Consider the following 23,988-nt stretch of genomic DNA (forward strand, 5'->3'; position numbering starts at 1 on the left):
GAAGGGACTGAGCATCTTCTGCAAGGCACTGAGCACCTTCAGCTCCCATTTAATTCAGTAGGACTTGAGAACATTCCAAATTTTGTAGAATTGGGCCCTAACTCTTCATATACATTGTTTTGTTTTAGCCGCAGTGGCTTCTGGAATTGAGTATCCTTAAAAAGGCAGAAGTGCAGCAGGAGAATATCCCACCTAGCATTAATGTGTCAGGACTGGAACAAGGGGAGGGATTTTTCATTGGATTCATTTTACATAAGGATGAAAAAAAATATCCACTTTCCTGGAGGGAGCAGTGGTGTTTCTTTAAATTGCTGGTTGCACGGTCTGAAAGTAACCCTGGGATTATTGTAATGGATGAAAATAGACGTTGTAAACTTTAACATCAATACAGATGACAGTCCCAACTCCCAAACTGGTCCCTGCAGTGCTCTCTAGTGGCAACATAACATATCAAGGTCAATCCCAGATAAGCAGATAGAAACTTAGACTAGGAGCAATTTAAATTGTACCCAGACAGTCTGAGCACCCACAGGTCCAGGGTGGTCAGTGAGAATTGTCAGTGTTCAGCAGCACTTCTGAAAAATCAGGCCCAAAGTTCTTGACTCTGATCTCAGTGAAAGTGGAGTTATTAAATCTGGAGTGAGTCCACTGAGGTCAATTGAATCTCAGCTTATGCTGGGGTGAAATCAGAATCAGGCCCCACAGTGACAGGTAGTGGTCGGTTTCTACAGGTGAATAGTGGCCAAGATTACGTTGTAAAGTGTGTTCTTCCATCCACCCCAACCAACATATTGGAAAAGGATTTCTATCTAGACTTTGCATGATGGTGCTATTTGTGATGTGGCTGATTATTGTTCTTGGATCCCCCTACTCATTCAGCCCTCAAAAGAAAAAGATTTGGAGCAAGTGCTTGCCACACTTCCTCTGTTCCACTTTGGGCCTGTTTTACTAGACGCAACGTTATCCTGTACCAAACATGCACTGTAGAATAACACACTCATGCCTTCTGAACATCACATATGACAGCATCTCAAGCTGTGTAGCAAAGGCCTGGAGAGTGTCAGGTTTTGTGTCTATGTCAATATAAATGAAACAAATATTTTTAAAAACTGTGTCTTATAGGCAAGAATATTTTCAATTTGTTTTTAATCTTTCTGAACACTGATAGAAAGATATAAAGCCCCTGTAATATCTAGGTCTCTATTATGCTATGCGCCAATCCCCCGCCAAGGGAGTTTTGTCTCTTATAAAGAGTTCATGGGGCACCAGAAATGGAAGGCTGTTAGGTCAAACAGGTCAGTGAAACTAACACGGAAATGTTTGCTGGGCTGTGGATCAAAATAGTTGACATTTCCTAATAACTGAGATGGAGGCAAAACTCAGAACATGGGCAACTGGCTGGTTCAGGAGAACGAGAATGGGATCTATTGCCCTTCAGTTAGGTCTCCAGTTTTCACCATACCCAGTGACTGAAAGCTGTCATCAGTGTGGTAGCTGGTCTGGTCCGGTTTGAGTTCAAGTTCTCAGTTGGCAAACCACTCCCACAATTGGTATTAATTGATAACCTTGTTGGCAGTCTCTGCAATGACACCAAGGACTGAATGATCCGTGGAGACTCGTTCCATAGAGATGTTCTCTCTCTCCACAACAGGGCTGAAGAAAGCTGGGGGCAGAGTGGGGGAACATGCACTGCCATGGCTATTCTGTGAATATAGACAAGACCTCTATCTCCGAACAGGTCACGAGCACTAGATTCCTGTAACCAAAAAGGGAGCACATCAGTATCATGCATGACTCAAAAGGGAACCTTAGGCATAAAGCCCATGTCCTCAAGGAGGGGAAACAAGCTGGGTTTTAACGATGAGGGAGTGATTAAGTCAAGGTTTCTGCTCTTTCGGTGGAGATTGGTGACAAGGTACTGATGACAGTGAGTAAAAAAAATAGAAGTGTCATTTTAAAAAAAAAAAAGCGGGGGTGGGGGGGGCGCAATGACATTGCTGGGATGGGAGGCTTCCCTGGTCCCTCAAGTCCTAAAGAAGTGGTAGCTGCTCTACTTACTAAATGGATGGCACTGTGATATGGAAGCGCCTGGAATGAATCAATGCAATTTATATAAGCATCAAGAGCCAAATATTCTGACAGCATGTCAGTCTCTAGGTATCCATTCATGCTGCTGGGCACAAGAGCATTGAAATTCAAATGGTCAGAGTGACAGTTTCTTTTTCTTTCCTTTTGGTATTATTATAGCACTGACATTTGTGCAGCTCTGGTTAAGATTGTGTCAGCAATTTTTTTATCCCCTCCCCCTAAACCCGGCTTCCTAACTTAAGCACAACAGTTGACCTGGGGCTAAAATTTAATGTGTGTGTCCCCAGCAAAAACAATTCTTAGTTTGCAAAGTGCTATTTATAGATAGCTGTTGACAAAGGAACAGCAAAAACCATTTTCCCTCTCCAGCAGGGGTGGTGGGAGGGATTCTCTGTAGGTGAGAGGGCATATCCTTCCCCTGCCTTTAACTGTCCCCTCACTCTCAAGCTCCAGGCCTCAACCAGCAACAACAGTCCATCCAGCTGCAGAGGAATGGACAGGACTGCATTCCCTTTGGAGCCTCTCCTTACTTGTACCATTGAGGGACAGGTCTTTCTTCCTACCTCAGGGAGATCAGATTGCTGGTTCTGCAATTCTTTTAGCCCTTGCCTGCCCTAGAAGGTGAGAGAGCTGGGCTGCTGTTTGAACCCAAATATCTAGTGTAGGCTGCAGCATGCAACCATTAAGCCTCTGGGCAACGGTTTTTTATAGTACCGAAGCACCATTCTAAGATACTGAGCCTGTATACCCCTCGGGATCCATTTCTTTCTTAAAAACTATACCCAGGCAGACAATAAATATAACGGCTCTGACCATATACCATTCCTTCTACTAAATTGGCTTTTCCACTTAAAGTTACAGTGGGCTTTTCTCTCTTCTACTGAGATTCAATTACATTAAAAAATATGCCAGGTTTCAGAGTAGCAGCCGTGTTAGTCTGTATTCACAAAAAGAAAAGGAGTACTTGTGGCACCTTAAAGACTAACAAATTTATTTGAGCATAAGCTTTCGTGAGCTGTAGCTCACAAAAGCTTATACTCAAATAAATATGTTAGTCTCTAAAGTGCCACAAGTACTCCTTTTCTTTTTATTAAAAAATATAGAAATTGTCAGCATTGTTTTAAGTAGTGGTGTCCTTCCCAAGCTCTCCTGTATGTTTAACGGTGCTGCGTTTTATTCCTCTGCATGCATTGAGGTGCTGGAGTGAGCTAGTAGCCGCAATAGCCCAGCATGGACCCAAGCTGGGAGGCTGGAGCCCTGTGTTCCTGCCCCTGCTTGGCAGATGGCACTTATGTACTGATGACTTCCTGCCCAGGTGATGGTGCCCTGTCCCTCACCCAACCCTGTACACATGCTTTTGCCCCTGCCCCGTGCTGGGTGTCTCTGCAGGACCCATGGTGGCTGGAAGGTGGGACCAGCCTGGGCTGGCTGACAGGGAGTCATATAAATGGCCACCAGCCCCGCCCAGCTGGAGACATACACTTGTGTTACTGCTGTGTGTTCCCTGCACACCAGCCCCACCCAGCCAGGGGCATACACTGTGTGTCACTGCTGTGTGGTCCCTGCACACCAGCCCCGCCCGGCCAGGGGCATACACTGTGTGTCACTTGGAGAGGAGAGCTGTTCCTACTTGCTCCCTCACTACTGGCTCAATTCCAGGTGCTGTGGCAGCCGCCTCACCCCACTTCTGTTTCCCACTCTTGCCTCCATGAGACATTGTGGGGATGGAGAACACAGGGAGATGGAAACATTTATCAGCCCCCTCTCCAAATATTTCCATTGCGGGGATGCTAGCTGCCATAACTACCCCGGTTCTGCTGCCTCAGCTAGATCCCATTGCCCTTACTCATTCTAAGTAGTACTTTATTCCACTCTCATGGGGTGTACAGACCCCATGCTGTCTCAGTTACTAAAGAGCTAACAGGGAGATCAGCTGCCTTCTCAGCTGGGGTTTATTGGGGGCCCTGCAACAGCTGAGGAGATAAAAAGGCTGCAGATCTTAAGGCAGAGGTGGCTGCCAGAAAGGCTCAGGACCCACTGAGGACAGCATCCTTCAGCAACAGACTGGCAGGAAGATATCTAGGTACTTGGACCACCAGAAGGAGAGGATGACAGAGCATGAGTCTGGGAAACACCCTACTAGAAGGGTGTGGGAGGAAGCCGTCCAGAGGAGCAGTAAGGCACTGGGAGATGCTGATTCCAGTGGCTTCGTAATGCATCCGCTGAAGTGAGCTGTAGCTCACAAAAGCTTATGCTCTAATAAATTTGTTAGTCTCTAAGGTGCTACAAGTACTCCTTTTCTTTTTGTGAATACAGACTAACACGGCTAATACTCTGAAACCGGTCTCTGAATAGGAACTTAGAGGAACAAGTGGGCCTGGGTTTCCCTATCAACCCCAGCAGAGGGATTATTTATGCCCAGAGCAAAGGGATCTGAATCCCAAAGAGGCTGGAGACTGTCAACCCTTTGCTAGTGTTGCTGGCCTCCTGACTCACTAGACTCTTCGCTGCCCAGCGAGGAGAGAGTCTATTAATAACCTGGCTCAAGCCTTAGTGAGGAGCTACCAGACAGAGGGCTAAATTGTGATTGGCTGAACAAAGAGGAAACTGAGGCAGACTTGCCATAAAACCTGCTCAATGGTTGTGGGGAGAGGCTTGCCAGCAATTGAAAGCAGCCCTGGACATTCCCAATTGTCTCACTGAAATCAGCGATACTACACAAAGAGTAAGACACTACTCCACATGAGCAAAGGTGTTGCAATCTAGGCCAGTGAGATCTGTGATAATTAAGAAATCTGGTCTTATGGCCACAGCTATACTACATTAGTTCTGTAGTATAAACCGATTGAGTACAACAGAACCACTATGAGTGAAGGGGATGAATCTGATCCACTGAGTCAATGAACATCAAATTCATGCATTGTGTCCCTGTACTATCTTGTGCAACTGCTATGATCCATGTTACTCACTGATGTCATTCAGAGCTAAACCAATGTGCGACATGTCAGTGACACATGCAGGCCCATGAGTCACTCTCACCTGCCACTTGTCCGTGACACATGTAGCGTTGGAGCTGTTCCTATGGCACAAACAGAGAACCCCCCTGGAAATAGAGCTGTTCCTGAGTGTCAAGGAATTCACATGAAAACAGAGTAATTCCCATGGTTCCTCATGTTGATAACCACAGGACTGGAAGCATTCTCATATGCTGATGTAATGACTTACACCACACCTTCACAGACACCAGGCCATCAGCCAAGATCAAACCTTGGACCTTCTACACCAAGAACACCCACCTGTGCAACTTGAGGTAAAGTAGGAGTCCTTTAGTGGTGTGACAAAAGCAGGCTTTATGGTTGCTGGGGTCAGCTACGAGAGAGCATCATGGCCATGCCCACACGAGGCCAGTGTATTATATCCTTCCCCTGTTGGACAAGCTTGGCCCAAGTATCTGTTGACTACAGGTGTTCAAGTCCCAGCTGCAGCTCCATCTTGTAACAAGCCCTCTGCTTGGTTACAATGAGATTGCCTCTCAGTCACAGAACTATCTCAGGACCAATGCAGATTAGCAGATGTAATGCTTGTGCCACTGGCCCAGTGTGGGGACAAACTTGAACCTGGAACCCCTAAAGGGCAAAGCCAACAAGAAGCAGTGGTACAGGAAATGTTTTTATTTCTAGCCAATGTTGGACCTTGGAGGATGCACTGAATTGATTTGACACATTATACTTTTAATGTTCTTACCAGGGAGACTAGGACAAGTCTAAATGGTAATAAAGGAGTGGCCATGGTTGTTCTCCTTTATATGATGGTAGTGCATACTAGAGGCCCCAGCCAAGATCAGGGCACAAACACACAAAGACAGCTCCTACCTTAAAGAGTTGTCATCTAAACACACCAGGCAGACAAAGTGCAGTTCTCCCTATTTTACAGCTGGGAAATGGAGGGATTGAGTGACTTGCTCAAGGTCACACTGGAAATGGGTAGCAGAGCTGGGGATTGAAGCCAACTCTCCTCAGTCCCAGTCCATTGTCTTAACCACAAGACCATGCATAATAAGGAACACCTGTGTGTCAGTGTGCTAAGGACTCTCGAAATATGGTAGCTAGCTAATATTTGTTATTGTCAATGCCTAATTCTGATATTGCTCATTCCACCCCTCCAGCTTTTTAAACAATGGCTCTGGTGGCACATTTAGTATGGGAGATGCACCAAAGTTACCTTGAGTGATCTACTGGCTTTCTGGAAAATAGCTAGAGGTACCTGATACATAATAGATTCTCCAACTGCCACATGGTGGATTCACAAGGGCAAGCAGACTTCCTAAGTGAAATCTGGTGCACAGCTTGACAAAGCCAATTCACCCGGCAGCAGTCACCGCAGCTTTAAGTCATGTTCCTCATTAGATCTGTGATAAGTGCTAACTACCAGGTAGAGAAACATGCAACAATGAACTGTAACTCCAGCCTTGCACTAGAAGGCTGGGCCAAGGTATGTTTACCAGTCTTCCTATAGAGAAGATGACAATCACTCCATCAAATAAGGAATCTGCACACCGTTTATCATTCTCTGGGAGCTTTATCATATAACTGGATGGCAGCAACAGATTCCGTTTTGCATATCCTGCTGCTTCAGGCTCCTTTATTCTTTAAAACCTCTCTTCTTGGCAATGTCTGTGTCCCCTACCTCTGGCTCTGCCAGCCTTTCAGCATGTCACATCATCCCTCTCAAATGTCAGTGCATCTGCCACAAGTTAGAGGAGTACTTTTCTTGGGATAGATCATTTTACTGACAGTGAAGCATTGCAAATCTTCTGGTAGCTACCTTGGGCAAATCCTGTGGTACCCCTGAGATCAATGCGACACCTGGTGAGTAAGGCCAGCAGCGATTGACTCTCACATTAAGCCAAAACATTTGTCATGTCTTTCAGTTTTCTTGACTGAAAAATCAATAATCATATTTCATTAGCTAATACCATAAAATGGTCAAACACGTATATGTCTGGAACAACAGAGCCATTCTGCTCAATGGGGCATGTTCTCCGCTGGTGTGAATTGCCATGGCTCCATTGAAATGAAAGCAATTTCTGAGAATCTGGCCCTGTAAAACAAAACTAAGCCTAAACAATCCCAGACTCTAGTACAAGCAAAGGGGTGGAGTGTTTCACCCTGGAATCAAGTGCTGGGATAGGAGCTTTCTTTATCTGCTACTACATAAGTGAGTAGCAATAACCCACGGTAGGTAGGTTGCAAGAATGACGCTGGTGGTTGTTTCAGAGTAGCAGCCGTGTTAGTCTGTATTCGCAAAAAGAAAAGGAATACTTGTGGCACCTTAGAGACTAACAAATTTATTTGAGCATAAGCTTTCGTGAGCTACAGCTCACTTCATCGGATGCATTTGGTGGTTGTATTTTTGGCTGAGCACTGCTATCCCAGCTCTGGTGAAGAACTAGATGAAGGTGGCGTATAAGAGCAGAGCAACATGCACTAAAGGAGGGATGCCCTCATCACTGCAGTCAATCTCTCTGTTTGACATTTACTACTGTTAAAAATAATGGAGAGTGGAGGGGATTAGAACAACTTTGCTTGTAGATTAGTCACTTTTTAAAAACGGTGTTTGAAGGACTATCATTTTTAAGGCATACTGGGCCAGATCCTGCATGGGTATTTTTTTAAAAAAGGAGATGGATGGCTTCATGTCCCACACCTTGAAAATGGAGCAAGAGGCAGTCTGTGGCCTATGTTGTCTGGTGGTCAGAACAGATGATCGCACAGGTCCCTTCTGGCCTTGGAATCTATGAATGAAAGAATCTTTCATTCGGATCCTGTTCACTCCTTGCTGCTTCTGGCAGCATTTCTCTAGTTACGTCTCACAAAAGGAGCAATTTTTTCTTCAACAAAAGGGCTGCTTTGCTTTCCATGGTTTGGCATAAGGAACCCCACCCATGGCCACATACAATTGCCATCCATGGCATGCCTCCTTCCCCACCCCCACCCCTCCATTGCACAACACAGAGCAAACAGGTAGCATGGGGTGGATGTTTGTTCTATGGCATGTAAGGGGAAAAAAGAGGTGTGGTGTGGATGGCAAGTTGGGAGGGCCAAATCCTGGATCCCGACCTCAGGTACTCAGCAGCTATTTGGTTAAAGAAAGAGTTACTCTGGCCCACTCAGGGGAGCAAAGGGGGAAACACTGCCTGAGACGAACAGGACAGGGAGCAGGGCTGTGTGCCCTGCAGAAATTCATGCAGGCTGCAGACTGACAAATCTGCACAGTTACCGCTTAGCTCACCCTTAAACCCCTTCCTCTTCCACACTCTGCAGGATTTGCCTTGTTGCTGATCTAGTGCCCATTGTGCATTGCTTTTTCTGACTGTTGAACTGGGGCCTTTAACTACTAAAATGCAAAATCTCCGATTCATGTCAGATCTTTAGCCTCTGCTATAGCTTTTCTTTGCATCCCTGCTGCAGTATTGTCTCTTCAACGGAAACCACCTGCAGCATCTGTCACTTAATTGACTCCCTGATCTTGCAACATTTAAATAAACTGGAATCATGCAAACCAACCCAAATTTGTGGCTGCCGCCACCCCTGCCCTACCTGTTTGAGTGGAGAAATAGAAAATCCGGCTTGTCTTTAAACATGCATTTGACTTAGCAGAGGTGGTGAAAGGCTTGAAGGGATTTGATCCTGTCTATAGAGTGGAATGCTGGATGTTGCTCATTTCCTAACAGGTTCTTGCTATGGATTTTTCTGTCCATAAAACCAAAATTGTCCTTAAAAAACAGCTGTGTTCTGCCTGTAGCCAGCAGAAGAATGGCATTAGTCACATGCAGTCCAACACGTAGCACAATTGTAAAGTTCACTCTATGAGACTGACAGCAGCTATTCATATCAAATCATTCCACCATCTGCCTGAATGGCAGGCTTCTGGGTAGCAACCACCCCCCTCCTCTCTTGCTCTCTCCCCTCTGCCTCCTAACAGCCTCCGCATTTAGCAAATACTCAGTCTACCCCTAAGTGCAGCAAACCGGGCAGCTGAACGCACAGCGGTGTTGCAGGTTTGAGCAACACCGATTGTGAAATCCAAGTAGAAACGTGTAAAAGCTGCTCCCTGGGTTAGAACCAGGTTGCTGCTGTCCTGTGTGGAGAGGTGACCACTCTGAAAGCCTGAGACTATCAGGCACTGCACATTAACCAAACCCTCTCTCTCCCACTGTGCCCCTCTCCCAGTCCTGAATGCTGGGGATACAAAGAAATGGGACTCTGAGCCGTACCTGGCTTAGGCTCTCCCCGGCTCAGTGCTCTAGCCCTTCTCCGCCAATCATTCAGGCCAATAGTTGGGCCTCATTTGTGTGTTCTTTGCACACCTCTAGCGCTTGTTGACTTAACTGGGAATTTGGAGTGTGCAAAGAACACATGATCGGGCCCTTCATGTCCTGGAGGGAAATCCTTACTGAAACCCAAAAAAAGGCCTGAAGACAGCAGAAACGACACAGTTCTACTACATGGCAGATGACAGGAATAGGTTATTTGTGCGGGGTGTCCACACCCCTGGTACACCTCAAAATACAGTGTTCTGAGGCTCCCCGTAGAATCCCACCACAAAGCTAATGGATCTAAAACTGGATCCTCATTGTCTGCAGAGGCTAGCTCCATCCCTAGGTAGCCAGCAGGGCCAGGAAGAGGCTCTGTGGCCCGGAGAGTCTTTCCCAGCAGCTCAGGATCTCTCCAGATTGCTCAGGCTGTGAGCTGGCCCCTGTTAGCTTTGGCCCATGTGAGCGTTTAGTCAAACATACACAGCTATGAAGTTCAGCTAGGGAATATTTATGAAGTTAGCAATTTCCAGCTTCTGAAAGCAGAACTGAGCTGAGGTCATCAGTAAGGAAATGGCCGGGGGGGCTGTGGCTACTGAGGGAGGCGGATTAAAATGCCAGGCCAAAGTCATACTGCTCTTTTATTAGGAGTCGGGGTGGGGTGGAGGAAGGAAAGCAAAGTAACATCTCAGTGCCTTGTGAACAGAGGTCTGGTTCTGAAAGCCTCAGCTAGATACAAGGGCTGCAGACTCTGTTACTGCTTCTGGTGCATTTGACTATCAGGAAGGAAGGAGGAAATATCCTCTCCTTTAATATGCCCCAGAAAGACTTTGGGGAAGCTCATGCTTTTAGCATCCACAAGGTACTTCAGTCAGTAAAACAAATACATGGGAAACCTTTAAAGTAGGGAAGGGACAGGCTATCAGTGCTTTTGCCGGGAGTCAGAATGGACTAACCCTATAGACCAAGATCCATGATCAACAGGATTTTACTGTCCTATCTATGGCAATTGTTTCTGTATCTCACCGAAAGTGGTGAAATGAGATTCTGAACTCTTATGTGAGTTCAGTAACCCTCAGCATTATTCACCTGCTGTACAATCGTATAGGGGCTGAGGGTGTCCATAGACGCTCCAAAGGGGAAAGAAAGGATCTAGCAGAAAAGAGCCAGTCACACTGATTCATATATAAAAATCCAGTGTGCAGGTGTGACCTAATACCAACTTGCAAAGGGTTCATTGTTCTGTCAGCAACTCCTCTCAGGCCTGACAAACTCACTACAGCTAACATATTGCTGTCATAGTATTTATCTATAAAGAATGTTGTGTGAGGTATCAAATGAAAGCCAGTGATGCACTGGTGATTAATATCATTGTGAAGTGTATGTATTAAATACTAGGTGAGGCATTATGTATACCTACTTATATTATGCTTTAAATTCTATAAACAGATAAAAGAAGAAGCAGGTTTCTTCCAGATCAGGGGGAAGGTAGTTATCTCTCTGCCATATGTAAATTAAGTATTGTAAGTCAAAAACAATGGGAGATACATTGGCCTATAAAGCCAACAGGAAAAACAGGTTGATGTGGGAATGAAAACTCAGTATGACACCAGCACATTGGAGAATAAAAAGGAATGTATTTCAAAGGCCTATTGGACTATAACAGGGTATGAGGACAACGCCCCATTAGCTACTTCACTGAGGAACACACGTGGTGGAGAGTGGTGAACAAATGGATCCTAGATTGAGTGACAATCAGTATACATTGCAGAAAGACTTTGAGAGTGAGAAACTGCAGCATGTTAAGCTTGTGTCTCTAGAGAGCATGTTACACTTTTGATTTATTTGTAACCATTTCTGTTTCTATTATTCTTACTCAATACCCACTAGCATCTGCAAATAAGGGTTCTTTGTTAACAAACTTACACTTGTTTCCACCATAAATAGGTTGCCGTGCTGTGTTGTTATAAAGGACCTGCTCCTGAGCTGTAACCTTCCAGGTGTATGTACACTGTCTCTCTGGGGACAGCTTACCTGGTAATTACTGGGGGTGTCTAGTGACGGGGTGGATGCTCCAGGGGGATGGTTCTGGGGAGTTCAGGGATGAGACTGCCAGGGAACTGAAACACAGCTTAGCACCAACAAGTGTCTCTTGCTGAGGTGGGGGCGCATTGACCTATGGTCTGAACACCCGGAGAAAGTGTCTCAACAGATTAACGCAGGGACTGCATTATGCTTCAAATGCTGACTTTGGCTCTTCTTGTAGGATAGTAGTTTACTTTGAGACTGTATAATACATTATATACATGTCAGGTAGGTAAGGATTCATAATACCCATTTTATAGATAGGTAAGTTAAGTGATTTACTCAAGGCCACAGAACAAATCAACCTCAAATTCAACACCAGAACTGACACCCATCCCGTGCTTGAGTCACCAGATCCCACTTACTCTCTTTCCACAAGGGCACTTTGTTCGTTAACGGATACACCAATTCAGAGCACACTGTTAGGTTTTCCACACAACACGCTGGGCATGCTGTTACATGCTTAGATTAGGTTTAACGCTGAGCCCAGGCCAACCCTTCCCCCAGAGCCTGAGCTCCACAGCCCCCTGGGGAAGGGTTGCTAAAGGACTGAGGGGAGGAGGTACTTCTGTGTCCCATGCTTCTTCCCCCCGGGTTTTCATGCTCCCCATTTGTGAAGGGAGAGGGAATGATCTGGGCCTGAGACTATTTAGTAAAGCTAATGAACTTAGCAGCTCTGTGGCCACCTGTTATTTCTAAGCTCAAAGGCACCTTTTTCAAGGGACACACACAACCATGTGAACTGAAACATTTTTTTAAATTTTCCATCTGTATTTAATAGAGACACAAAGGTGATGTTAAGCAGGCAGCCCATAGGGGACCTTTCCGGTTTGTTATGCTCTTGTTATCCTGACTGCAAAAAACCAGACCTTCAGGGTGGCTAAATTAACACTGTCAATGAGCCATGTGATGCAGAATGGAATGTTGACCTAAAAGAAAATAAAATAAGGTTGAGATTTTCTATGAAAATGGCCTCCCATCTTTCAGTCAGTTATAGAACTGGTCAAAAAAGTTGCAAATTTTAATATTAACTAAAATTTTTGATTGAAAAACAGGACAAAGTTTCCAGGAAATTTTTAGCTAAAAAAGTCGTTTTTTTGTACGGGGTATTTAACTAACTATAGTCATGGTTAATGTCTGAAGGAAGCATTTTGATTTTCTTATAGACGTATTGGAGCATAAGCTTTCGTGGGTGAATACCCATTTCGTCGGATGCAAGTGATGAAGTGGGTATTCACCCATGAAAGCTTATGCTCCAATATGTCTATTAGTCTATAAGGTGCCACAGTATTCTTTGCCACTTTTACAGATCCAGACTAACATGGCTACCCCTCTGATATTTGATTTTCTTGTCTCACAACAGCTAAAATGTTGCATTACCTTTCGGGTAAAAATCTGTAAGCTCTTTATAAACATTAAATAGCTCATCCTTGCACGACCCACATGACGAGGTGATAACAATAGTCATTTTACAGATCATAACACTTCTGTGTATATCCATAGTGCTGCGACCCAAAGCAGGATCTTGTTTTACAGGATGAAAATGAATGGTGGTTAAAGACAGCTCTGGGCTTCACAACACTGGTTTCCATTCTGTAAATAGGTTACTGGAAGGGAAACAGCAGATTTAGCTCCTGTTCCTACCCACCAAGTCACACCTCACCCTTCAAGCCATGGTGGTGTGGGCAGGAAGCACATCTGAATAAAGTGACTTGCGCATCAAGGGAAACTGCTTTTATTGGCCTTTTAAATGTCTCAAGGTCCCCATCCATAAGAAATGTGGTAGGATGATTTCAATGGGATACTCACATGGATAAAGTTAGGCTGGTGTTGAAGTACCATTGCAGTCAAGGCCTCTGTATGTATAGGAGTAGGAGTAGTGGGAGGATTTGCTGTGGAGACAGCTAAAGTCTTACATGGTTTGAAATAAATGACACTTTAGAAACGTTTCTCCTGTATTTTCACCTAAGAAAACCCTCTCTTCCCTTCTCTCATTGCTTCAGTTTTGAAGCAAAGGCTGCATGGTTGAGAGCCTGGCTGTAATTTTAAATCTAATGCATATATTCTCATGAATAACTTAACCTTGCATCCCGAAAATTCCCAGGAAGAGAGCTGTCGAGGGTGACATGTCAGATATGAAGTGGCTCTCCAGCTGGTCCCTGTCTGCATGCTGGGAAGGCATGTGGAGGCATTTTTTCAGTAGCTGTACTGGTGTGACACTTTCACAGTGGAAAATGATGTATCATTCTTAAGCCGTTGCTGGGTGGACACTTCAAAGTGCATTGGAAACTCAGAGAGAAGTGCCCTATTGTTAATTGTTCCTTTCACACGTACATTGGGATGAACATGGCTAGAGCAGAGAGGAACAAAAGGGCTCTGGAGGCCTCTTAGAGAAAACCCTATGCAGCTCAACCTGAGTCTGACCTTGAAAGGGTTTTCAGAATAAAAATCCTGCTCTCCGGTCTATCCCCCTTAGGGTCCCTATTGTTACCCAGCTGCAGGGGACCAGGGGCACCAGAGCAGCAGACAAAGCCTCATCATCATGAATTACCTTCTGCATCAGCACAGTAGCTGCACAGAGGAAAGTGTTAGTGGACAGAGATCTCTGACGCTCAAACTAGCTGTATTAGGAAGGGCCACACACAAGGGAGCAAATAAAGGGCTAGAATGGGACGTGGGCCCTGTCTACACTACAAAGTTAAGTCGACTTAAGTTACGTTGATGATGATCCATCACTGTGATTAACTTGCTTTTGCATGTCCACACAACACTTCTTGTGAGGGTGGAGCACGTCCACTGTTGGTACTCTTGCATCGACAGAGAGAGCAGTGCTCTGAGAGTAGCTATCCCAATGTGCAGCTCACCATCCTCCGGTGGCGCTGGAATGCTTTTTATAGTGGGAGTGCTGAAAGCCAGCAAAACTATCCCCAAACTTTTTACCTCGTGCTCTCCACCCACCAGCTGAGGCTGGGAGCAGGGCCGTGTCTCCAAGGGGGGGACACAGACAGGGGTAAGGGGGCTGAGGCTGGGGCCACAGCTGGGGGCAGGTGTGGGACCAGTAGCGGAGCACCACGTGTGGGGCCAGCAGCCCAGACCCCGCATGTGCAGCCAGACCCAGGGCTGGCAGCCGGGATCCCGCATGTGTGGCCGGGCATGGGGCTGGCAGCTGGGACCCCACAGAAAACCTGAGGGTGCTGCAGCACCCCCCACACCCATACTTCTCGTGCCTATGGTGCCACCTGCTGTTGGGTATTCTAGGAAGGGTTCACAGGGCTTCATGGTGGCAGGCTCTCCGTCCCATCATTCCATGGGCTTCTGATTACATTTTGTTCCTCTTTTCAACAGCCCCTGTAAACTGTGTGCCCACCATCTCTGTCTCAAAGCATGGATCCTACACTGCTCTCTAGTATTGTGATGGGTATTATGAATACAACACAGCTGATCCTGCAGTATTTAATGAACTGTGAATCTGATAATGACTCCATGGTGTCTGCTCTGCTGGCTGCTATGGAAAGAAACAATTCAGAATTGCCGTTGGCATTCATGGAGCAGCTGCACACAGTGGACTGTCGGTTCTGGGCACGAGAAACAAGCACCGAGCGGTGGAATCGCATCGTGATGCAGGTATGGGATGATGAACTGTGGCTGCAGAACTTTTGGATGTGCAAAGCCAACTTCCTGGAACTGTCTGCGGAGCTCGCCCCAGCCCTCTAGCACAGGGACACCAGAATGAGAGCTGCCCTAATGGTGGAGAAGTGAGTAGAGATCGCTGTGTGGAAGCTGGCAATTCCAGACTGCAACTGATCAGTCATGTTGGAGTTGGGAAGTTCACCATGGGGGTTGTAGTGATGCAAGTGTGCATCACCTCCTGCTACAAAGGACTGTGACTCTGGCCAATGTGCAGGAACTAGAGGATGGCTTTGCGGCAATGGGATTCCTGAACTGCAGTGGTGCGATAGATGACATGCATATCCCCATTTTGGCCCTAGATCACCTTGCAACAGTACATCAACAGAAAGGGCTACTTTTCTATGATTTTGCAAGCTCTGGTGGATCACCGGGGTCGTTTCACGAACATCAATGTGGGGTGGTTAGGGAAAGTGCATGATGCATTCATCTTCAGGGAACACTGGCCTGTACAGAAAGCTGCAAGCAGAGACTTTCTTTCCAGACCAAAAGATTCCAGTGGGGATGTGGAAATCCCCATAGTGATCGTTGGAGACCCAACCTACCCCTTGCTTCTGTGGCTCATGAAGCCTTACACCAGAAATCTTGACTGCAGCAAGGGACACTTCAACAACAGGCTCAGCAGGTGCAGACTGACCTTTGAATGTGCCTTTGGACAATTAAAGGCTTGCTGGTGCTGCCTTTTTGTCAGGTTAGACCTCAGTGAGGAAAATACTCCCATGGTCATAGCAGCCTGCTGTGCTCTGCATAACATTTGTGAACCTAGGGGGGAACATTTTCTGCAGGGATGGAGCATTGAGGTGGATTGGCTGGCTGCCGATTTTGAGCAGCCAAATACCAGGGCTGTTAGAGGGCCTCAATGGGGGACTACTCAAATCAGGGAGACTTTGAAGGAGCATTTGACAATGAGCCCCAGTAATGTGTCTATCTGTAATGCGTTTAGCCGGACATTGTTTTCTTGCACTGTAGTATGAACCTTGTTATGATTGCTGTGTGTGCATTAATTTTACAATGCAAATGCAGTGATTGCCACTGTGTATGAATTTCAGCAGCAGCAATCACCATTTGTAGGACACAAGCAAAGATTCCTTATCTTTCTATGAATACATTTTTATTCAACAGTGATACAAACATTATTATGTTGTGCCAGGGACATGAAAACGAAGGACATATTTTCAAATGAGGCTTTCACAGTTGGGTATATGTCCAGCTGTAATTGTGATACATGTCCCTCTAGGTGGAGTGCCTGGAGTACTGAAATGGCCCAGGAATATGCAACGAATGTGGGGAGGGCATGAAAGGCAGTTCTGTATGGGCTGCAGGGGGAAGTGAGAACAGATGTGTTCTGTCTGCAGTTCAGTCAGGGTCCTCAGCATATCTGTTTGGCCCTGTAGCAGCTGCATCATCTGCTCCTGCTCTTGTTTCTTCTCCTGGCTACCCATAGATAGTTTCTCATTGTTAGCCTCTCTTCATGCTCTCTGCTTGCAATCCGAAGCATCATCAGAGGATTGCAGCACCTCCCAGAACATGTATTCCTTACTCCTGATTCATCCTCCTTATCTGGAGCCCCTCAGCCAGTGTGCAGAGACAGTCAAGGGCAGAACTGCAGAAGCTAAAGAAACAATAGACAGAGACACTATTGTGAGTGCACTCACAACCTTGATTCAAACAAGTTAGAAACACAACTTGTTTCAGAGGGGAGTTTCAGAGGGGTATCACTATGAGCGCCTATGACCACTATTCTGAATATTGGCACCATTTTCCACAGGCGCAGGTGATAGCAGCTGATATCTCATTCCTGCGGGTAACCAAAGATGCAAATGTGCAGTTCCTGCTTGCATGTGGCTGCCAGTCAGGTCCATATGCTGCTCACATGTGTGCTGCTTTGCAGAAGTAATTGCTAATTGGTGTGGTAAAGTTTCCTACAGCAGGGGAAGAAGCAAGACAGCCTCCCAAGAAACTTTTAGCAGAGGATTGCAGAGTACCTTCAAGGAAGCTTCCTAGAAATCTCAATGGAGGATTCCTGTGACATCCTGTGGTGCATCAACAAACTTTTCCACAGGGCCCCCTCTGCCTAGCTACACAGGGGAATGAAACCAGATACAAATGGTGCTTGTGTTAGTTATTTCAATCCCTCTTCTATCCTGATTTTAAAAAGGAGACCTCTACATCTTGTCTCCCTGCAGAATCAAAGCACAATGAATACTTACCAGAGCTCCCCTCTTTTGCATCAGGTGTGCCAGATCCAGAATGCTGGGACTGGCTAGACCCTTCTAGAGTTAAGAAGAGGTCCTGGCTCGCCAGGCCACTGGACATTCCTGTTGCCTGTCCTCCAACACTTTCCTCGTCTACCATGTCTTCCTCCGGCTTCACTCTGCTGGCCACTGTCTCCAGCACCCCCCCCCCACATCCCGAATTATCCACAGGGCTCTTAGCAGTGGTGGTGGGGTTGCTGCAGAGGATGGTGTGCAGCTCTTTGTAGAAGTGGCATGTCTTTGATGATGCACCAAACCGACGATTGGCCTCCCTTGCCTTCTGGTATGCCTGCCTCAGCTCCTTGATCTTAGCACAGCACTGCTGTATGTCTTTATCATTCCCCTTCTCCTCCATGCCACGAGCAATCTGCCCAGAGGTATCAAAGTTCCTGCAGCTGGAGCAGAGCTGTAATTGCACAGCCTCCTCTCCCCACAGACCCAGCAGATCCAACAACTCCAGTGTACTCCAGGCAGGAGTGAGTTTGCTGCAGGGAGCCGGTACGGTCAGCTGGGCAGATGCAATGTGAGCTCTCCAGGCTGAGCAAACAGGAAGAGGCATTTCAAAAATTCCTGGGTCTTTAAAAAGGGAGGGGCCCATGCCTGAGTACCTTGCTGCAGGGCAGCAGAGTTCAAACTGGTGACCAGAGCGATCACAATGGGCATTGTGGGACACCTCCTGGAGTCCACTTAGGGTGACATAAGCAACTCAGTGTCTACACTGACACTGCATTGCTCTAAGTACATCACCATAAGTGCTATGCCTCTCTTTGAGATGGTTTTATTATGTTGGCTTAGCAAGAGAGTTAAATTGGCAGGAGGAGCATTGCATGCACTTATGTCAACTTAATAGTGTAGTGTAGACATGGCCTTAGACTCCACACCTGCCCAAGGGAATAGCAAGGGGTAAAAAGCCGACAAAGGGGTTACAGGGGGTAACTGGCCCTTGGGCCCAGGCCTGTGGGAGTAAGCAGGGCTAGGTACCTCATTGGAGCCAGTGGGTGAGGAGTAGGCAGGGAATGCATAGCCTTAGCTCCACACACTCACCCCACTTGCTGGCCAGAGTAGCTAAGGTTGAGGGAAGCAGTAAATTAGGAGGAAGTGGGGGGAGGAACTGATACTCAGAGGGGTGTCTCTGAGCCTCCCAGGTGTTGCATCTCTCCTTGCTCAGAGCTCATATAACGAATGAGCTGACACCATCCTAGGGTAACTCCATCCACATCACTAGAGTGAGGCCAGGGTGAACTTGGCACACTTAGCCCCAGCAATCATTTCACAGAGGAGACTTGAGGGGCCTCACACTCTGCCCAGGTAGAGGTGGCTCTGTTACATGTGCCAGTGGAGGCTCTGTATAGTACCCTTCACTATGTTACATGAGTTTCCCAAGTCTCGGCGGATACAGCTCATTAACATTCTGTGACAGCCCAGAGCAGTCCAAATCCTTCTCCCATCTGTTTGTTACACTCTCTTTCCAAAATCTGGGGCAGCCATTAAGCTCTTTAGGAGGGGATTACATTACTCAAGGGTTTACATAGTTTATCCAGCCTGGTTCATATGTTAAGTATACACAAGATATAATTTTGTTACCTGGAAATAAGCAAAGAGATAAGCCCTTGGAAGGGTACCTGTTTACACTGGGTGGATGAAAACACTGTTCATCTAGCCTGTGCAGAATAAAAAATTTATCCTGGACCTGGCAAGCAAAATGATCACTGTGTGAACTGGGACTGGAAGACTAGTCTCTGATTAATATATCAAGAGACGGCCGCTTGTCATTCCCAAGCAGCGTGTGTGTGGAGGGGACTGAAATTATAAGAGTGCAGAGAGATTTCTAGCATGGAATAACACAGGACTAAGGTCTCAGGAGAGTTTCTTTCAAGGCTCCTGCGGCAGGGTTGTCTACATTAGCACTCCCACTGGTGGAACGGCCCCTGTAATTGGAATGGTGGGAAAGATTACGCAAGGCAGCCTACTGTAGTTTCAGCCCCATCTGAATGATCATGCTGTGCTTATATAGCACTTTGCATCAGTAGATCTCAACTTCTTGTCTGCTGAAATTTTATATTGGCTCTTCAAGAATGTTTACCCTCTTCTGCATCAGTTAGTTGGAAACAGAGGGATGGATGCTTGGGTGCCGTTGGGAGGTTAATGCAATGGAACCTGTTGCAGGTCACCAGTGCTGGGGATGGGTCTGTGCCAGCCCAGACTCCAGTATAGTTTGGAGCAGCCACTGCGGTGGTGTAACCAACAGCTGGGGCCATTTTGGCAGCTGGTGATTGCCAGAGGACAGGAATGTTCCAACCATGCATCTTACTACTGGCCTCACCTGCTCCACCAGAAGCAGGATGGCCTAGGGATTGTGCCTCCCTAGGGAAATTCTCTGCTGGCTGGACCTACCAGCTTCAGTGACCCTTTGTGCTGATGAGACCTGTACAAAGAGGCTGTAGTACATCGGAGATCTGGCCCAGCATGTAAATCCAGTCTTTAAGAAAAAGCCTTAAGGCCTGATTTTGATCTCACACTGTGTTAAACCAGGAGTAAAACAATGCATTTAGTGCAGTCAATGGCGCTATGCTGATTTTCACCATCTGAGGATCTGGCCCTGAGTTTTTACATAGCCCTTACAGGTGCAGAACTGCTGATGACATCACAAGTGGCTGGGGAAAGGATGAGCAAAAAAGGGAATAAGGTCTTCAAGCTCCAGTGCCAAGTGAGACATTTAATTTAAAGTGCATCATCAACCCCACATGGCATAAACAAGCACTTTTCTTTCCTGTAAGGAAAGTAAAATTAATAGAAGTGGGGACAAGATGTAAAATATGGATGTTGGCTGGATTTTAAAGTTCAGGTCTTTGTGACTGGCCCTTGAAAGAGTGATTTTTGTTTGCAAAAGTTGGATCTGGGTTTGGATTTCAGACAGCCCCAAAGCATGGATGTGTTTGGAGCCAGATGTTATATTTGGGCCCTCTTAATAATAATAAGTAATAATGTTTAGCCCTTATATTGCATTTCCATCTCAAAGGCACTATAATCTTTATTAGTCGTCCAATTGAACACTGCAGTTCAGCTGATGGCTGCTCGAGCCTGAGGCGATGGCTGTTTGGATGGGAGTGCAAACTTCCTTGAGTTCTGAATGGCTGGCATTTCTGAAATTCACCAGGGGCAGGTTTTTCTGCTTTCCTATTCTCACAGATCTCCAAGGGGATAATGTGCATCATGGGACCCCGGGTTTTACTGTGCTATTAAGTTATTGTGCCATCCCTTGGGACAGCCCTGCAAGGAGGAGGAGGACTCGCATAACTCTGGATCAGTAAAGGAAGCAGCTCAATTAGCATTTCACACGCTTTTCTTCGCTCTCTTCTTCCCTTCCCTGCAGTGGGCATGCTTTCCCCTTAAAGGATTGTCCTGTTTCTGCTCCTTGCCAGCGTTGGCAGGGTGACAGTAGTCGAGTGTGCAAACTTGTGCTATTGTCCCCAGGCCAGGGGGAGTCATGGAGACCCATTAATATGACACAGGAAAATGTTTGCTGATGGCAATTCTATGGGCTTTGTCTAACTCTTTCTCCATCATGACGACTCGATTTAAGTCTCTAACTGTTTGACTACAGATGCAAGAGTACTATCCAACTCCATCCTTTTGTCCGGGCAGTTTGAATGGGTAATTCAGCTTTTGTGTGGCTCAATTGAGGGGGCAAACATAAAGACAAGATTCTTGAGGGCTCAAGCTCCCTTTCCATGGATATCTGCACATCTCTTTAGAGATTTGTTCCTTTCCTACCTTTTTTCCTGACATCATCCTCCCTTAAAAAAAAAAAAAAAGCCCTGATCAAGAACTGTTAAAAGCAGGCTAGCCTGGTCTCCCAAACTAGCATTGTCCTGTGTCATTGAAGCATGGTTACTGCCAGCCTCCAGACAGCTTTGGGGTAGTTTAGAGAAAAGGGTGTCTAAACTTTCTTTACTCATCAGCAGCATATCATGTTGGATTGTGTTGTTGTGGGGTGGGGGGAAGCAAAGGGAAGGCCCTCACAGGGGTGGAGGAGAAAAAAGTGGTGGAGAATGGTAGAAATCACGGGGAAAGGGTTGTATTTATTAGCTGTCTTTCTGTGGCTGTCCCCATGGCGACAATTTGTGATGACAAAGAATGTGAGAATGGGGGAGCCTAATGCCTGATTGGGATGCTTTGTATTTGGCAAAGTGGCTTCTGATTGGTCTGAGAAAGCCCCTAACTAGAAGGAGTTGATATTCATTCAGCTTACTCAAGTGCTGCTAAACTGCTTCTAAACACTCAGAGGCTCCGGTTGCTTCTCTAAAGGTTGGTAGTGTATAACCTGTATAACAAGATTAGCCGGGGAACTGGGTTCTTCTCAGCAGTGATACAGTAACAATCAATATTAGAGAGACAATCTACTCAGTGTGTGTGTTTTGGTTACAGTGACATGGAAGTGCTGCTGAGCTTTCTGCTTACGCTTTAAACATTACCTGTCTAACAAGATTAACCATTTGGTTCTTAGCAGTAGCAAGCTGTCCTGGGTGCGTGTGTGTTCATGCAGAGGTTTTGTGATTGCAAGGATGTGGATGTGCTGCAGATGTTTCAAACTTGTCTAGCATGACAAGCTGACACCTTGCTTGTTCAGCTGAGAAGTTTGATTTGTTCTTGTTTTTCCCATCTACTTGATGCTTTCGATTTTTGTCCTGCTGCAGGGGAGCATTTGGGTTTGAAGTCACGAATATGTCCCTCCTGCTTTCACAGGTTTGCCCAGCTGTGGGGAGTGGGATTATAAACTTTTGATGGAAATCTCCAGGAAGATCCCTCTTTGAAATGGCATCAGACAGTGAGGTGAAAACGTTACTGAATTTTGTGAACCTGGCTTCTAGTGACATCAAAGCCGCGCTGGACAAGTCTGCTCCCTGCCGCCGCTCAGTTGACCACAGAAAATACTTGCAGAAGCAGCTCAAGCGTTTTTCTCAAAAATATTCCAGGATCCCAAGATGCCACCCCAGCAAATCCATGGAATCCAGCTCCAAAAGGGGAGCAGAGGATAGAAATCGCAGTTCAGACCCAGATGGCACGGATCCAAATCACTGCACAGCTTCCAGTGAAAAGGCCCTGAGGCTATCAGAGGTGGAGGAGAACTTCAGTGGGGAACAGGTTTTGCAGGAGCAAAGCCCAGTGTCTGTAAGGCCAGATCAGGTGCCCATGAGGAAAAGACAGCTGCCTGCTTCCTTCTGGGAAGAGCCCAGACCAACTCAGAGTCTGCTGGTTGGGAGCTTTCCTGCCGGATTGGATGGGCTCCCTAACTCCAGGGACCTTCCTCCTTACGAGGGCAAGAAAAGCAAAAAGGGTCCCAATACCACAGAGCCAGGCAGCCCCCCTCTGCCTGCCCAACCCAGGGGGGAGAAGGAGCCTATCAAAGTGCCCGGGACATCCTTATCTGGCCGGATGAATGCCTGGAGCTGCTGTCCATTTCAGTACCATGGACAACCTGTTTACCAAACCCATGGAGCCCTACCTCAGTCATCCTTTCCAGGCCTCGGGCTATGGAGGAAAAGCACAGCACCCACAGGGGAGATCCAACAGTTCTGCAAGGAGGCGGGTAGTATGGGGCAGAAACTATACAGACCAGTGGTTTTGAAACCCATCCCTACCAAACCGGCTGTGCCACCTCCTATTTTCAATGTGTTTGGATACATTTAGCCTGAAGGTGGGGAGGGGATTTTGTGCTGTGTACGGTAGCTCTTTCAAATGAAATTGAAATGTAACTTAAGACAGCTAGTAACACTGTGGAGCAATTCTTCGGGAAAGAATATGCTATCGTTTCCATCTGTCTATAGATGGGCAGCCATTACTGGCTGCTCCTTTAATCGGAAAGGCACAAGCTGGCTGACTTAAATAGTGGTTGTGAATACATTTGGGTGTCAGTCTCCCCTCACTGCACTGGTATAAATCAGGAATAACTCTTACTGAAGCCAGTGCAGTTAAATGACAGGCGAACTGGGCCTCTTGTATTTAAGATAATTGTTTGACCCAGGGTGTGTCAGGCTAAGAACCATTTGGAATCTGCACTTGTAACACCTACGAGACCTTTTCCATATGGGAATGTCTTTATGGGGACACTGTACCAGCAGCAGCAATGACGTGATTAAACTGATAACATCTCTTGTACTTTAAAGTCATTCTAAAGAAATCAGTTAAGGTTTTCAGGTCACTTCCTTTTACCAATAGGACAGTATTTAATGCAGAAAATAAGTTTGTAAATCGCTTTCAGCTCTTCTCTTGTGTAAATATCAAGAGAGTTTAAAAAAAATAAAGCAGATAATTTTATTTGTCTCCACATCTCAAATATGTTCAGCTTGCATGTTTATTTTCCTCCCAAGGAGTAGATTCAGGTTCAGTTTGTAAAGGCGTTGTCATTCAGAAATGAGGGCCTGATTCTCCAATCATTCACAGTGGTGTAAATCAGGAGTAGCTCCACTGGAGGCTATGAAATTAGCCAGTTTAAAACTAGTGTGAATGAGAGCAGACCTCCCCTGTGACAATTAAGAGAATAGACTGGAAATGGTT

The 23,988-nt window shown here is 46.2% G+C and overlaps 1 protein-coding gene across 2 annotated transcripts in view; it reads left to right on the forward strand.

The window, feature by feature from the left end:
- Positions 1-23,741, forward strand: part of FAM181A (family with sequence similarity 181 member A) — a 37,072-nt gene extending 13,331 nt beyond the window's left edge. The window contains exons 1-2 of one of the 2 annotated variants that reach the window (XM_038406972.2): positions 21,508-21,738; positions 22,177-23,741. In XM_038406972.2, the coding sequence (XP_038262900.1) occupies positions 22,246-23,121 (876 nt within the window). In that variant the 5' untranslated portion in view covers positions 21,508-21,738; positions 22,177-22,245 and the 3' untranslated portion in view covers positions 23,122-23,741. Of the gene's footprint in view, positions 1-21,507; positions 21,739-22,176 lie in introns of those variants that run through there. The other variant, XM_043517887.1, reaches the window with a different exon arrangement.
- Positions 23,742-23,988: the final 247 nt, after the last annotated feature.

Source organism: Dermochelys coriacea, chromosome 6, assembly GCF_009764565.3.
Source record: "Dermochelys coriacea isolate rDerCor1 chromosome 6, rDerCor1.pri.v4, whole genome shotgun sequence".
NCBI classification, from domain to species: Eukaryota; Metazoa; Chordata; order Testudines; family Dermochelyidae; genus Dermochelys; species Dermochelys coriacea.